The sequence below is a fragment of the Thunnus albacares genome, chromosome 10 (assembly GCF_914725855.1).
Source record: "Thunnus albacares chromosome 10, fThuAlb1.1, whole genome shotgun sequence".
In the NCBI taxonomy this organism is placed as follows: domain Eukaryota; kingdom Metazoa; phylum Chordata; class Actinopteri; order Scombriformes; family Scombridae; genus Thunnus; species Thunnus albacares.
The window spans coordinates 34,514,692-34,532,443 of NC_058115.1; the positions used below are offsets into that span (position 1 = coordinate 34,514,692).

The 17,752-nt window shown below is 40.8% G+C and overlaps 1 protein-coding gene across 2 annotated transcripts in view; it reads left to right on the forward strand.

Annotated features, from left to right (window-relative positions):
- The window catches only part of arap3 (ArfGAP with RhoGAP domain, ankyrin repeat and PH domain 3), a 53,489-nt gene that overhangs the window by 18,841 nt on the left and 16,896 nt on the right, over nt 1-17,752 (forward strand). For both annotated transcript variants that reach the window (XM_044363164.1, XM_044363165.1), the window contains exons 4-14: nt 201-241; nt 1,493-1,575; nt 1,664-1,731; nt 2,523-2,762; nt 3,816-3,885; nt 4,154-4,274; nt 7,174-7,358; nt 8,801-8,907; nt 9,599-9,798; nt 12,667-12,752; nt 15,595-15,777. In XM_044363164.1, the coding sequence (XP_044219099.1) occupies nt 201-241; nt 1,493-1,575; nt 1,664-1,731; nt 2,523-2,762; nt 3,816-3,885; nt 4,154-4,274; nt 7,174-7,358; nt 8,801-8,907; nt 9,599-9,798; nt 12,667-12,752; nt 15,595-15,777 (1,384 nt within the window). The remainder of the gene's footprint in view (nt 1-200; nt 242-1,492; nt 1,576-1,663; nt 1,732-2,522; nt 2,763-3,815; nt 3,886-4,153; nt 4,275-7,173; nt 7,359-8,800; nt 8,908-9,598; nt 9,799-12,666; nt 12,753-15,594; nt 15,778-17,752) is intronic.

Here is a 17,752-nt window from a genome sequence, read left to right on the forward strand (position 1 = left end):
CAGCTACACTCCAGAAAATCAAAAACAGTCACGGCAGATTAAATCCATCCATTCATATATGCCTTTCACTTATCCGGGTGCAGGTTGTGGTTTTGGAGTTTGACCCATACTACGAACTAAAAGTTTTGATATCTATTTAATCACGGTCTTATTACTGACAATAATTGATAACTTCTTGATGTGCTTGTGTGTGTTTTCAGTGGCAGCACTTTAAGTAACAACTCTTCAGGTTCAGCCAGAGGTGAGTTCAGCCATGACTGACTACAAATGCACATATTAACAGAGAGCTGTAATGATTAGTCGATCAGTTGATTTGCAGAAAATTAATGAATGCATCTATTTTGGTAATCAAATAATTGTTATAGGTATTCTGAAAGAAAAAAATACCAAATATTCACTGGTTCCATCTTTTTAAATGTGAGGATTTTGTGCTTTTCTTTGTTATATATGATACCAAATTGAATATTTTTTTGTATTTGGACTGCTGGTTGAATAAAAGCAGCAATGTGAATCAATCTTGGATGGTTTAAAATTATAAAGGGCATTTTTCACTATTTTCAAACATTGTAAAGACATAACAATTAGTCAATCAAACGATAATGAAAGTAATCATTAATATTAAGACCCAAAATGTAACTTTAGGCATTAAAATGACTAAAAACGATTAGACCTATGTTACATATTTTGTTAAGGTATGTACTGACATTATCCGAAATGTTTCTGACTATGTTCAAACCAACAGAAATCCATAATTTTAATCAAGTTAATGGTCTGTTTCATTGTGTCGCCTGTCAGCCATCATATCACCTTTTTATCACCGTGTTGTGGTTGTCTGCCAGAAGCTGCTATAGATTGACTTTTTATTCAGTTTCAAGCCACATTTTAACAATACACTTTTGAGATCTTGGTTGTTTTAAGTTAAACGGATGAAGGATTTTAGTCATCGGACATCTGGATCTTAATAGAGAAACAAGCTGAGCAAATGTTAGCAGCAGATTGGCTTCCAGCCTCTCTGGACGTCTGGTGTCCACTGAATAGTCTAAAAGAAACACTGATTTTTAAACGTGAAACTGGTTTATTCTTTGTTTTTACCAGTATTAATCACTGGGTCTGTTTGTTTTGGAGAGGAAGAGACCTCTGTTACCGGTGAACATTGAAGAAGCTGGTTGTTAAGCTACTTACAAACATCATCAAACTCCGTCTTTTGTTATTGTTTTGATTGAGAGACCTCTACCGGCAGACAATTGTATATTTTGAGTTTAACACTGTATTCACTGAAAATGTCACCTGCATATACTATGATTATGTTAAAAGTGCAGGTGAATAATTTTCCTCTGTTTTTCTTTTAGCATCTATGCTAGTATCTGAGAGTTTATGGTACCGTATGATTAAAAACTAAAGATTAAAGCTGTGGATTAATACCACGGTGTCTGAGTTTAGGGTTACATTATCATCAGTGCTGCAGTTAAATCTCAGTGTTTTCTGCTAACAGCTTCGACAGACGACCCCGAGGAGGAGATCAGCCCATACTGTGAAACTGTTTTCCAAACCAGAAGGAATCCACAGATCTGTGAGGTGAGACGGCAGTTTTTTAATGAATCTACTCTGTGATCACAAGAACTTTCTCATTCATGTTAATATTTTATCTTTCGTGTACGTCCAGAGTGAAAGAAGCCGACTGGAGGGAAGAGAAACAAAGAGGGAGGAGGAAAGACACTTAGAGGATCATGGGTAAGACACCAGTTACACTGAAGATTATTTTATTACTTTATGGACAAAATATCAAACATGGTGGTTCAGTTAAAGAGTACAGAGAGTTCAATCAAAGTGTCGAGACGCTACAAGAATGAACTGCAAAGTATTAAAGATAGACTAGTTTAGTGCATGTGAAAAGAAGATCCACACATATATAAAACTGTATCATCTGCATACCATCCGATCTGGAGTGCCCCAAGGTTCTGTGCTCAGCCCACTTTTAGTGTCTATTTATATAAATGATTTAGGTGTTGAAGGACATGGAACTAATATGTGTAGATATGCAGATGATACAGTTTTATATATACAGTATGTGGATCATCTCTTCAGATTAAGTTTGTAAACAACAGTATGCAGTAGGATTTGTTGAATGCAAACAAAGCTAAGTTAATGTTGAGGTAAGAAAGATATGATTGAAAGCTTCTGATCAGATACTAAATGGACCTAATGCAGAAGATCATGTGATGGTACTAAATGAACCTTGTGGTGTTTCCTCAACTAAGTTAAGGTTATTGTTTTAATGCTTTGAGGAAGCCATTTGGTTTGTAAATGACAAGGCAGCAAACTAGGTGGGAATTTATAAAATTTGTAGTTGTGAATATAAAATTTTGCCATCAAAATATGAAAACTGACAGTTTGTCTCCATTAAATTGTCATGTTTTTATCACATTCTGAGCCGACCAGTGGCGGTGACAGGTGGACCAATCTCCCTGTACGAAGTTGACACTGCCTTTTGTGTAGAAATAAAGTTGTTTTTGTATATTCAGGTGTCACAAGCTCTCCTGGACGAAGCGTTTGTCTCAGGCCCTTCACTCTGGAGACTCTCAGGGTTACAGCACCGTCGGTGAAGCTCCACCCGCCCTGCGCAGCCTCACCCTGCCCCCCCACAGCTTCCCTTTAGAGACTGACGAGGACCTGATCATCTCCCCCTACGCCAGCTACACCTCCCTGACCGAGAGAGCCCCGCCCATCATAAGTGGCTGGCTGGACAAGCTGTCACCGCAGGGGTGCGTTTGATTTATACAGTGGGTTAGACCAGTGAGAACTAAACTACATGGGTGCGTTTGATTTATACAGTTGGTTAGAGCAGTGAGAACTAAACTACATGGGTGTGTTTGATTTATACAGTTGGTTAGAGCAGTGAGAACTAAACTACATGGGTGCGTTTGATTTATACAGTGGGTCAGACCAGTGAGAACTAAACTACATGGGGATGTGTTTGATTTACACAGCTAGTTAGACCGGGGAGTAGTAAACTTGAGCACATTCTTGTGGTTTTTAAGGAAGATGATGAGTTTCCATTCACCTTTGAAGAGTTTCCAGATGTATTTTAGGGTTTTTGAAGTTTTTTAAGGGAGCTGTAGGACCTTTGTGCTCCCAGTGATCCTTGAAGAGTTTCCAGAGGTTTTTAGGGAGGTTGTAGTCCTGTTGTCTGATGAGATTTTACCTCCTTCAGTCTGAACAGATCAAACAATCAGCTGTTTAACATGAAGCAGAGTTTATGTGTGTTCATGTTTATGTTTCAGGGGTCAGAGGTCAGCGCTGACTGTTCTGCTGCGTCTCCTCCTCTCCGCTCCTCCCTGCGTCTCCTCCCTCCTGTGGAGCTGCCTCGTCACCTTCCTCTCCTCCTCCTCCTCCTCATCCTCCTCCTCCTCCTCCTCCTCCTCCTCTTCTTCTTCATCCTCTGACTCTTCTTTACACTACACTCGGTGTGTGTTTGTCTTTTCTTCTTCTTTGTTTTCCTTATTTTCCTCCTCTGTTTATCCAAAAACTTTCTGAGTAAATCAGTGATATATCTGATATATTTGTCATGAATCACCTGTGTCTGTTTTGTTCTGCTGCTGTTCTTTAAAGTTGACCTCTCAGATTTTGTAGCTTTGTAGTTTTTCATCTTGTCAGAGTAGAAAAACACATCACAGAGCAGCTACACTGATCTGGTTCTGCTGGATCAACCAATAAACAGCTAGCTGGGACATGTCTTTGACTAATCAGATAGCTTGGTTATTGTAAATGTGATCATTTGACTCTCTGGATCTGATATGTGTGTTTTTATTTTGCAGGAACTACGTTTTCCAGAAGCGCTACGTGAAGTTTGATGGTAAAAACTTGATGTACTTCGGCAGCGAGAAGGTATGAAGATCATTCTTATTTATCACGTTCACACAGATGTTAACAGACCTTCCTCCTCATCCTGCAGGTTTTTATTCACTGGTGAAAAATGGCAAACATTTCATTGCAGTTCTCGTTTTCAAAGTTACTTTTTATTTAGTTTTAATCTCGTGTCATCCTGAGAAAAGTGTCGTCTAATATTTGACATCATAGTTTTCGTTGACTGAATGAACTTTAACATCAAACATCATCATCAACGTCGTTGCCTCACACCTGCTCTGTGTTTCAGGACATCTACCCTAAAGGAGTCGTCCCATTGGCTGCCATCCAGATGGCCCGCCCAGCCAAAGACAACAAATTTGAAATCGTGACGAGTCACAGGATCTTTGTTTTCAGGGCTGATAATGAAGGTAAACACACACACATACACACAAACACACACACACACACACACACACAAGCAGCTTCCAGGTTCTCACAGCTTGTTGCTGCTTTTCTTGGTCTGACGTGATTATAAATTGAATATTTTGGTTTTGTTTCTCAGACGAAACAAGACATTGAATGAAATCTGCTTGTGCTGATTTTTCACTGTTTTATAGAACAAATGATTAATTGTTATTAATTAATACATTTTCTATGTTACTGAGGGTTAGATGAGAAGCTAAGTGCTCCGGGTTGTGATTTCTGCAGCCGTTGGGTGGCAGCTGTCACTCAAACTAACTCGTTTTTGGGCGACTGACGTTACGACCTGCTGTGTGGTTTTTCTTGGGAGGAAAGTTGCCAAAAATGTCAGATTTCCACACAGAGATAAAAGTGCATCCTGGTTTTAGTTCAATTATAAAATCCTAACTTTTCCTTCTGATTTTGTGCCTCAAACATTAATTTGTTTTGTTTTTCTCGCTGTTCCTTCAGTCGGACGTTGTTCTCTTCTCTGTGCAGAATGATGTTTGTTTTCATGTTCATCTGCTGAAAGTAGAAAGTTTCTCTGAGCTCCTTGAAAATCTGAGTAAAAGGAGCAGACCTGCGTTGTGACATCACAACTAATTTGTGATGTCACAACGCAGCAACTTACACGTGTAAGCCTGCACCGTCACGGGCGTAACCACGACCAGAAGCGTTTACGCTACGCTATCTAGACTCAGCGTAATGTGGAGAGGACTTTACAATGAAGGAGGAGACATCTGATGTCCAACAGTTAAACTTTTGGAAATAAAAATACTTACATATTCATAGATTCTGGATTTTTAATGAAGGAGAAGGAGGAGATGTAATTTTAACCATTTCTTAATAGCTAATATAACTTTCTTTGTGGAAAAACCATATTAGACACAATTAATTATTCAAAGCAGATTATTTTAATATGTCTAAAAACATGTCTGGAGGATATTTTTTATTCAGGAGTCATAAACCTGAGCTACATACATGTGAAAACCAACAGACATCAGTGTGTGTGTGTGTGTGTGATCTGCTCTAACACTCAGTACAGTAGCTGCTCTATGTGGCAGCATGGAGCTCAGCAGGTCATGTGACTCGGCTCCAGCTGGGACAGACAAAAGGCTGACCCAGTAACCTGCTGCATTCACACTGCAGCCTCTCTGCAGATAACAGACACAGACTTTAATTCTGCTGCTGAGACAGGAAGTAGCAGAAGAAGAAGAAGACACAGAGACAGACGAGGACGGCTCTCAATCTGTTATCATAAGCTGCTAAAGAAGTATTCACACGTATGTGCAGTTATTGATAAGTTATTGTGTTGTAACAGCAGGACACTAATGACATAAGAAGAAACTGATCACATAGAAGCTCTTCACAAACTACTGAGCTGCTTTAAAACAGTTGGTTGTTTATTCTTTTGAAGTTATCAACATGTTTTTGTTTCGGCTTCAATAGTGTAATTTTATTCTTTTATCAAGATTCATCCTGTAAATCAGACTTTTCAACCATCGATACTCCAGGAACTGAAAAGTCTCTTTTGTTGGTTCCTGTTTCGTTTCCATGGCAGCTGAAGAACCGTGAAGATCAGATAAAACAACAAGAAAACAGATTCTCTTGTTGTTCTTTGTATTTATTGTTTCGTAAGTCGGATGTGTTGAGGAAATTTTCTTGAGAAAGAGGCACACGGAGACACAAAGAAAGCATCAAACATTGTTACTTGTTGAAGCTGTAGACGTTGTACAATCCATCACATCATCAGTAACAATTATACAAATGTCCAAACAAAAATACAATCATCTTGTATTTTTGGAGAGAAAGCTTGTTGTTCAGACGGTCCTTTCTCTAAAGATTGTGAACCCAAACTAGACAGCTTTATACGTCTCCAGGAGCAAAGCTAAAAACAGTCTGGTCCCTAAACGGACACTTCCACGAACCGTCACACCTTCTTATAAACTAGTATGGTCTCTAAAACAGCAGGCTTAAGACAAAGATATCTCTAGTTAACCCCAGAGGTCAGCAAGCAGCCTTCAGATAGACTACTCATCAACATGTATCCCCAAAATGACATTACATCACATTCAGTTGACAACAAACATTGACTCTTTAGTTTGAAAACATTTGTAACATCTATACAAAAGATTTATAAAATGATAACCTACTAGTAAAACAGGAAGTACAGTATGAGACCGACTTCTCTGGAAGTTGAACAACATTATAAATATTGTTTTGCATTAATAAACATCAGAGTAAATATCAGTTTCTCGTCCTAATATTGATACCAGTGACACCGATCAATGACGTCTGCTCTGAAAGTGTTTGTGGGTAAAGGAACTAAATTCAGTCCCTGGTTCCTTCAGACAAAATGCAGCTAAACTTCGTCATTTACGGTTCTGTAACTAGAAATAAGATGTATGCAGCAGAAATGTGATTAATCTGTCTGTAACTTATAACATAAAATATATGATGATATGATGACTCGACTTTCTGCAACAGCTTTTTGTGCATAAATTTACTGATTCGGACAACAATGATAAACTTCTTTTTAATAACAGGTTTTTAATGTTTTGTGCACGTAGAGATTCATGTAGATGAACCAAGACATGTTAACATATTTTCTATTTGATATTTATATACATAGTGATATGATACATATTTAGAATGAATCTTCCCTTATTTAATATTAAATTGTAGCCTTTTTGCACAGATGTAGACATATAAAGTGTGTTCTGTTAGGTGTTTGTAGATGTCTCGATCATGTGAACGTGTGTTTGGTCTCATGACTCTCAGGTTGAACACAGTTTGCCGAAACGTTGATCTTCATTTGCTGAAATAGATGCGTCTTTTGCAACTTTTCATTCTCTGTGTGTGTGTCAGTGCTGAGGCGGCGCTGGGTCTCCACGCTGCAGGAACACGTCAGAGATCAGCTGGTGTTCGGTCGGCGGCGTTTCGGTCCCGGATCTCACTGTCAGAAACACGGAGTCCTCGAGCTGAAAGGAACCAAATCCAAAGTGTACGCTGCCATCAACACGGAGCAGATCTGGCTCTACAAGAGCGAACAGGTGAGAGCAACAGAGACGTGATGTCGCGGCACCTGCAGGCTGATTGCTGCTGGTTGTTAACAAGCTGTTCTCACTGCAGCTGCATGTTGAAGCGGCTCAGAAACAAACTGCACAAACTAGTGTATACACTTTAGTTCAGCTGTGAGGTTCAACTTTACTGCTCAGATCAGAGTTCAGGATGCATTCAAGTACTGTTATATCTTGATGCACTTGTACTTAAAGGATGAGTTCCCAGTGTTCCCAGTGTTCCCAGTGTGTTAAACCAGCAGTCAGGTGTCTGTAATCATTCCTGCTGTTCATACTGGATATTAAAAGGTCCTTCAAATGTGCTTTAATGGAAGTGATGGAGGCCAAAATCCACAGTGTGTCCACACAGTCATTTAAAAGTCTGTGTGAAGCTTCTATTCAGCTTCAGCAGTCTGAGTTAGTCATATCAAGTGGATATCTGACACATTTACAGTCTTTTTAGCATCAAATTCCCTCTTTGTGTTTCCCTGTTGAGCTGCGGTGGAAGTATAGTAACAAAAAGAGGGACTTTGGCACTAAAAAGACTGTAATGTTGAAAGATATCTACTTGATTTGACTCATTTGGACACTGAAGCTTCATATTAGCTTCAGACTGTGTATTTTGTCCTCCATCACTTCCATTGTAAGGTCATTATGAAGGATCTTCTAATGGTCAGTATGAACAGGAGGAATGATTACAGCAAGAAAAACAGCTTTAATGTTCATTTGGGCTCCTGACTGTTGGTTTAAGACACACTTGAAGAACAGTGAACTCGTCCTTTAACTTGAATGTTTCCATTTTTTTACTTCACTACGTTTATATTTCCTGCTGTGCTTTTATCTGACAGCTGGAGTTACTCTTTACTTCACCTTCAACTTGGTTAACTTTGGTTAACTCATAAATCACATCAACACACTGATGACAAATCTAATGCCAAAAACATAAAAGCAACAATGAATAAGAAATAAAAAATGTGATGATAAAATATAAACTATATTTATATATATATATATATTGATATATATACAAACCAAAATGTGTTTATAGCAGCGAGATTCAAAACCTGTCGAGTCCTGAACTGATATCAGATATCTGGTCAGATTCGTTATCTTGATGAATATTTTCTTATTGTTTGACATAAAGTTGGCAAAGCTGTTGTACAACATGATTTGAGAAGTTTTGTAATAACACGTTTAGATTTCTCACACCAAGAATTAAAAAATGATCATATAAAACATACTGAAGGATCAACGGCAGTGAAATTCAGATGCAGACAATTTGAAGATAAAGCAGAAACGAAACCTAAACTCTTGTTTTATCTGTTCTGTTTTATCTGTGATGTTTTTTTCCTCGTCAGAGTTGCAGAAACATCAGAGAAGAATCTCACAGAGTAAAACCTGCGAACTCGCTTCATGTGTCGTTTCTGTGTTTGCAGTGTTTTCGTAACGGAATCGGCATCACGTTGATCGAAGCTCGAGGAGCAACGATCAGAGATGGAAAACACAAGAGCTTCGACCTCATCACTCCGTACAAAACCTTCAGGTATCATCATCATCATCTCTAAATACCTTCATCAATACAACTCTGCAGGAAACACATTGTTCTTGTCTCATGAGTTTGTTTCCACATGGATTCATGTTGAAAGAACATGCTGCTCTCTTATTGGCTGTTTGATCTGAAACAGAACGATTAAAGATGTTTACCAATAAAGAAACAGAGAAAATTTAACAACTAGAAATCAGAAATGTTCTTTCCTCCTGTAACAGAACCTTTAAAACCTAAAACAGAAAAGAATCTGTTTCATCTAAAAACAGAGACGTTTCATGTCCACGTCTTCAGTTTTCATCTCTCTACATGAAACCATGAACAGTGAAAATGTTTGGTCCTCTCTGCCAGGCTGTGCCATTTGGTCCCAAAAACCAGGTCATTGAATCAGAAAAAGCTCCTTACAGCTAATTCCCTGCAGCTCTGCAACGTTCTGACTCACAGTTCTGCTGCAAAATGAGTTCAAACTGTTGATTTTTACAAGAAACAGAAGAAGCAGAGGTTCAGGGCTCGCAGGCTCCGTTTGTACTGAAACAAGAAGGATTCTGGTTTGCTTTTCTATTTCAATGTGAATACTGAAAACTTAAATGAACAGATTTTTAGAAAAGAGGATTTCCGTCTTTAAAATGCCGTTGCCGTGGCGACCTTCCATCAAGCCTCACTGCAGGCCTCTGTTCCGCCTCCTCAGCTTCACGGCCGACTCGGACCGGGAGAAGCGGGACTGGATGGAGGCGCTGCAGGAGTCCATCGCCGAGACGCTGTCGGACTACGAGGTGGCCGAGAAGATCTGGTCCAACCGCTCCAACAGGATGTGTGCTGACTGCAAGGCCCTGAACCCCGACTGGGCCTCCATCAACCTGTGTGTGGTCATCTGCAAGAACTGTGCAGGTACGAGCTTCACCTGAGAGGAACAGGACTTTAAATTAGACAAGATTATTAGTCCCAGTGGGAAACTGCACATAAACAATCTATTCTATCTATTTTCATATCGTCAAATTAGTTTTTACTTTGTCTGATGTTGTTTAAAATCTAGAAATGTCCTCACAAACTCTTGGAAACACAACCGGGACCTTCTAACACCTTAGTAATCTCCCAGAACGCCACGACAACCACCAAGCAACCACCAAGCAACCATGACATTAGACTGAATTAGACTGGGTAGCACAACACAACAACCAGCTAGCACCGCTAACACTTCAAACACCCTGTTAGCCAACCAAAACATGTAACCCGGCAACAACAAAGTAACATCTTATTAACACCTTAGCAACCACTCAAAACACTCTGGCAACCATCGAGGAACAATTAGATTGGATTAAATTAACCTAAATAAATCAAACTGATGTTTATTTAAATTGATTAGTGAGCTTGTTGGTCAACAACAACATATTGACAACCTCCCAAACCACCATTATTTCAACAGTTATGTTTTGATTAATCCAATGATTGTTTGGTCTATAAAAGGCCTGAAAACAGTGAAAAATGTCCGTCAGTTTCTTCAAGCCCATGGTGATGTCATCAAATAGCCTGTTCTGTTCAACCAACCGTCCAAAATCCATCAAACAAGACCAAGAGCAGCAGCAAATCCTCACAAATGACGGGAAACGTTGAGCGTTTTCTACTCTACGACTAACAAGGCTGGTAAAGCAGGCAGCAAGTTTACAAGTTTACTTCATATCATTTGGAGCTACATAATGTAATTAATGTAGATTCATTGCTTGAAATTGCACCACTGAAGTAAAATATGAAGTGTGACCGGTCCTCCGTCTGCCACCTGGTGGTCCTGGTCTTGCAGAGGGACTCAGCTTAAAGTCTAGTTTTACAGTCTGAACTGTTTTAGTTCATATTGACCTCATTGTGTTTTTATCACACAAACCTGAGGTAAGGTCGTGTTATTTCATCACCAGGAGTACTGTAAGGCTGCAACCAACAACTGTTTTCATGATCAATAGGTCTGACTGATGTTTGTCTTAATAATCGATTGATTGTTCAGTGTATTAAATGTCAGAAAATAGTAGAAAGTGAAGTGGATATATTCAGATTATTTGATTTTTCTAACTGACAGTCGAAAACACTGGTGCAAATGAACTTACTTAAAGGATTAATCACCTATCAAAAATATTGACAATTAATTTTCTGTCAGTCTAAAGAACGTTAGTGTGCACACAGTGTAATTATTTCAGCTCTAATCTACTATAAAGTGGAGTCGGGGTCAATAGTTGCCTAACAACAAACTTTTGCCCCAAAGGACGTTAATCCAGCCATGACTTCTACTACCGATCAATTACCAAAATAGCTGGCTGTTACTGTTCTGTCAATTAATTGACTAATCATTTATTTAAAGCACTCTTCAAGTAAAAAAGCAAAGTAAAAAAAACAGTAACAGGACATTAAACACAGGTGCATGAGGTGGAAACAATAATTACTGTACAACATATTAATTTATATATATATCAACCTCAGTCTCAGTGAAGGAAATAAAACACACACATACATGCAGAAGTTTGAGACATAAAAAGAAAAACGGTACACGAACTGTTAGAAAACAACTTACTGCTTTAATGCTTTCAGACACTTTGGTAACCTGTGAAGACATGAATCACTGCAGGTGAAACTGTCACCGTACTGGTTCAACTGCATTTTGGGAGTGTGTGTGTGTGTGTGTGTGTGTGTGTGTGTGTGTGTGTGTGTGTGTGTGTGTGTGTGTGTGTGTGTGTGTGTGTCAGTCAGTCAGTCTGCATGTTGTTGCGTCACGTTCAGGAGTCGAATCATTTCATGAACAAAAGCTGCTGAGAACTTTTTCCTGATGAATGTAGCTGGTGAAGGGGGGGGGGGGGGGGGGGGGGGGGGGGGGACTGACCTTGTTGCTAAGGATGACGTCATGAGCAGAGTTACAGGGTCTGCTGTGATTGGCTGAGGGAGCCGGGTTGTCATGGGAAATTAGTACAAATACTGCAACCAGTAAAGTTCAGTTTAAAGGTTTATGTGAACTTTAAAAATTCAAAAAGTCAAACCTGTAAAAATAAAATAATAAGTTTATTTAATATGTTGTTGTTCAGGTGTAAGTAGGCCAAACACAATCTGTATTTAATGGTATTAAAGTCCACACCAAGTGTGTGTGTGTGTGTGTGTGTGTGTGTGTGTGTGTGTTCACCACGTGTCTGGTATCAATAATTATATTGACCTCAACTCTGCTCAACAATAATCCATCAAAGTGATTACAACTCCTTACAGTCCCAAATTCCTCAATACAATAGAGTTAAAAAGTTCAATATGTTATCTTTATTATGTTATTATTATTATTATTATTATTATTATTATTATTATTATTGTTCAGTAGTAGTAGTATTTATTTAGTATATTTACTATGCATTTTTAAATTCAAATGTTATTTGTTTATATATGTTTCTCATTATTATCATTATTATTACCCTCCATGTTGGAAGTTAAGTCTCAAGACTATAAAAAAAACAAAAATGCTAAATGAAAATTACAAAAAATAAAGTTAAAAGGGAAATTAAAACAAAATACTTTTAAAAAATATGATTATAATGTAACAATAATTACAATAATAATTATGCGCGAGTATACAGTGATTTATAATTTAATAAAAATCAAACTTGTAATCGTTCGTCCTGCTTCTGTGTGATTTCAGCAACATGAACATTGAATATAAAGTGATATTGATTTCCTATATTATTGATATAATATTACGTGTATGTGTGTGTGTGTGTGTGTGTGTGTGTGTGTGTGCAGGGCAGCACAGAGGTCTGGGGACGATGGTTTCTAAAGTTCAGAGTCTGAAACTGGACACGAGTGTCTGGAGCAACGAGATCGTCCAGGTGAGACCAGGAACACCCGAAACACCTGAAACACCCGAAACACCTGAAACACCCGAAACACCCGAAACACCTGAAACACCCGAAACACCCGAAACACCTGAAACACCTGAAACACCTGAAACACCTGAAACACCTGAAACACCTGTCCTCTCTGCGGCCTGGTCAGCCAGTATTCATAGAACCGAAGGTTACATTGTAACCCAGGTTCTCTGAGAGCAGAGACTGTCTCTTCACCCTACATATTCCATACGTACAGGGACTGGCCGCCACGGGGGCAGCTGACATGGATTACTCTTTAAGACACATCACCTGTGGTGGCCCAGCACTGATTAGCAACCAGTGGTCATACAAACACCACACATGTGTGGCCTCTCCGGTTAACCTTGATTGGAACATTTTCGGAGCGGCTCCTAGCTGGAGAGATACTCTCCACTCAGAGAACCTGGGTTACAATATAACCTTCCGTTCTCTATCGTGTTGAGACTAACTCTCCACCCTACATATTCCATATGTACAGGGACTCTGTAAGACACACTGAAAGGAAACCAAGTAAACCTAGCTGCTCCTGCAGGATCCTGAAACGGCAGTTGAGTTCGAATGAGACGTCACCACCACCAGAATCACCAATGTGCTCAAACAAAGAAACTATTAACAAATAACACTGAGGCCAGCCATAATGGGTGGAAGGCCACCTAGCCTGCCAGGTTGCAAGAGTAGCTCTGAACGAAAAAGACATCACTCCAAGCCGAGGTCCATCCTTGGAAGCGCTGTGGTCCTTGAGGCATGGTATGTCAGGCCATGTCCAACTGCACTGAGTCCAGCACATGGTCAGTGAATGGGGTGCCTGCCACCACATTCATGCAGTAGAACCTAATAAAGGTGGACGGAGTTGACCAAGAAGCAGCCATACAAATCTCAGATAGAGGGTCAACTCGCCATAAGGCCCATGAGGCTCACTCAACAATGATTCACTGTCCTGAGGAAAGAATGCAGCTCAATAGACTGTCTGGAGTGCAATTCGGACCACAACATAGGGTCAAATGCAGGGTTCAGGTACAGCACCACCGCAGCATCGCCCGGCGAGAAGAGGCACCATTCCTCATGCACCAGAAGGGCATGGAGCTATCCCATTCTTTTAGCCGACAATTGCTAACAAGAATGCCTACTTGACAGAAAGCCATTTCAGCCCAACTGTTTCTAGGGGCTCTAATGGCTCATTTTGCAGGCTGACAGCACCACCTCCAATCCCATGGGGGGACAGTAGACCTTCTGTGGTAGGGAGTAACCCTACAAGCACCTTTAAGAAACTGAGCAATAAGGTTGCAACAACCCTCTGCCAGTTTCTGAGGCCCAACACGGGCTGCCTTAATGGCTGCTACCATTCCCCTCAAAGTTGAGGGAGACTTGCCCACCTCCAACATTTCCTAGAGCAACTCTCAGGGGCCAGGCCCAAAGCATAAGCCCCTGGGGAAAAGGATGAAAAAGAGTCCCATCGGCCTGGTATAGGGGGTCCTGCCAAACAGGGAGCTCCCAGGGGCGTCCTTGAAGGAGGGGTGCAATTGTCGAGAACCAGATCATCCACCAGGATGTGGCTCTTCCACCTGGACTCTCTGTAGGAGCGGGTGCAGGGGGATGAAGGGAGGGGAGGCATACAGGATATGCCATCACATCAGTGCCCAAGGGAGTATTGTTACTCCTCATGGAGAAAAAGAGGGGAGAGTGAGCTGTCTCCCTGGAGGTGAAGAGATTGGCTACATCTGTGCTAAAGCGGTCCTAGATCTCGCTTACAACCTCTGGATGCAGCCTCTATTCTCCGGGGAGGGGTTCCCCCCTGGAGAGCCAGCCAGTACCACTGTACCACTGGCCACTACTGCCTTTGCCCTACCAGGGAGGCATCAGATGACACCACCTGGCGATGCAACGCCAGCCCCAGTGCATTGCCCCACGTTAAGCTGGCTGGTTGCTCCCACCAACAGAGACCTACACACATACTGTGTGTCACCAACACTCTCACACTTCTCTGTGGGCAAAGTCCAAGTCTCAGGAGGCAGCACTGCACTGGGCTTATGTTCAGAAGAGGCAGGGGCACAATGTGCACTGTAGCTGCCATCAACCCCAAGAGGCGGAGGCACAATCTCCAGGTTACCCTGCCTCCCAAATGTAACTGAGATAACAAGCCCTGAGGGCGGCCTGTCTTCCAGGAGTTAGGGAAAAAGTTCTTGCTCTGGCATCCAGACACATGGCTAGGAACTCTGTGGACTGGGGAGAGGCCACACATTTGTGGTGGCACTGGTTGCTAATCAGTGTGTGGCCACCACAGGTGATGTGTCTTAAAGAGTAATCCAGGTCAGCTGCCCCCATTGGGGCCAGACAGACACAAATATCCACCTGCAGATGATACTGTCATTTACTGCAACATGTTAGAAAGAAGCTTTGGGTCTTTTATAGTCTGATTTTATATTTTAACACAGATTATATGATTTGAAATTACTTCAAAATGCAGTTAAGAGACATCTTGTTGTTTTTTCTCTAATGGTTTAATGGCATCGACTGGAGAATTAGCTCCACCTGCTGTTTATCTGCTAATATGCACACAGGCAGTGGATGGAAACAGACATTCAATACATTTAATGGATTGGATTGGATATCAGCTATGATAGTAGTTTGTGTAACTGGCGTCACATTTAACATTATATACTTTTTTGGACCATGTAAAGGACTTGTGATGTTAAGTTGCTCTTTAAGGTTTCACTTTTGTGAATCTGAAATGTTTCAGTTAATGAGCCTCGTCTCAGACCTCTTTTTGTCTGTTTGTCTGTTTGTTTGTTTGTTTGTTTGTCAGCTCTTCATCATGTTGGGGAACGACCGGGCCAACGAGTTCTGGGCGGCTCGGCTGTCTGTGTCGGAGGAGATGGACTGTGACGCGTCTGCAGAGCAGCGGAGAGAGTTCATCACTCAGAAATACAGAGAGGGACGATACCGCCTCCCCCATCCTGCATTCAGCAGCCAGGAGGAGCTGCTCAGGGTGCGTCTGACGCTCCTTTCTTTTTTAATTTGTCAAACACATTAAGCTGCGTTTTGTTTAGGAAAGGTTGCTCTATATACTCAATTTATTATTATTATTATCATTAATAAACATCAAACTTTAATCAAATTTAATTCTGGATACTATTCTATGTTTATATTTCATTTCTATTACCATAAATGCAGAAACATTTCTGCTGTTACTACTAAAATAATAGAAATACTGATACCTGCACCCTGACGAAAAGAACTTTCTAGTCAGATGTAGTTTGGTGTAATTCCTCCATCACATGTGAACACACAGGTTTTACTGTGAACAGCAGCTCTGAGCAGGAGAACAGAAGGCTTTCATGTTGAGGAGACAAAGTGAGTCTCTAATGCTTCAGTAGCTGCGAGCGTTTCAGACCTCTCTGCTCCTCTCTGCTCCTCTCTGCTCCTCTCTGCTCCTCTGACCTCAGGTCAGCTTTCATGTTTAATGTCAGTCTGCTCTGAAGTGCTTCTTCTGTTCTCTGATAAAGCAAATCAGATCTTTCTTCTGTTGCAGCCATAGTCTGTATATAAATATGGACGTAGTTACCGTGACGTCACCCGTTGGTTTCTGAAGAGCGGTTTTGAAGCTCAAAGCGAGCCGCTCTGGCCGTCGCCATCTTGGCAGTGCGTGACGCTGCCTAACTCCCAGCCAATCAAAAACGGGCAAAGAGGCGGGGCCGAATGGCTGAAACAAGCCACCTAGCGGCTGGTGGAAGTGTCACTCAAAGCAGCCATGTCCTTCATTATGCAGAACTTTATGGCTTAATAAAACTTACTTCACCCCCCGTACAGTTGTCATGAAAGGAGAAATTAGCTACAGAGACCAAAACCGTTGTTTGTACCAGGCTGTAAACATGTTTATTTCTGCTGTACAGTTGGGCATTTTAACATGGGGGTCTATGGGGATTAACCCTCAAGTGGTCGTTCAAGGAACTGCAGTTTTTGGTTTCATTTTACAGCCCCGGAGGTTGCCGCTTGGTTGCAGCTGATCGTTTTAGGAAATCATCTTTTTTATGGAATATTTATAACTCTCACACTATCAGTTTGATCCATTGAGTCCCAATAAGCTGCTGACTCAGTGTTTATCTCCTCAGCATCTCTGACCTCACGTTACCTCACATCTACATGCTCCTCACAGATCTGATATCAGATCAGCTCTCTGTGTTCAGGTTACTTACATTTTGTTTAAAAGCTGCACAATGTTTGGATGCAGAATTTCCCAGAGTGCAGTGGGGCATCAGCTGGCTGGTTAAAGTGACCTGAATGTTGTTGGAAACAAAAACATCAGAGAGAAAAGATAAAAGTAGCTGGAGGCTCAGAGACATTTTAACCCCCCGACTCAAAAACATCCAAGGTATCCCCATCTCATCTTTCTGTCTCTCTCTCTTTATGTCTCTCTCTCTTTATGTCTCCCTCTCTTTATGTCTCTCTCTTTATGTCTCACTCCCTTTATGTCTCTCTCTCTTTATGTCTCTCTCTCTTTATGTCTCTCTCTCTTTATGTCTCCCTCTCTTTATGTCTCTCTCTTTATGTCTCACTCCCTTTATGTCTCTCTCTCTTTATGTCTCTCTCTCTTTATGTCTCCCTCTCTTTATGTCTCTCTCTTTATGTCTCACTCCCTTTATGTCTCACTCTCTTTATGTCTCACTCTCTTTATGTCTCACTCCCTTTATGTCTCTCTCTCTTTATGTCTCTCTCTCTTTATGTCTCCCTCTCTTTATGTCTCTCTCTTTATGTCTCACTCCCTTTATGTCTCACTCTCTTTATGTCTCACTCTCTTTATGTCTCACTCCCTTTATGTCTCTCTCTCTTTATGTCTCTCTCTCTTTATGTCTCTCTCTCTTTATGTCTCACTCTCTTTATGTCTCACTCTCTTTATGTCTCCCTCTCTTTATGTCTCTCTCTCTTTATGTCTCCCTCTCTTTATGTCTCTCTCTCTTTATGTC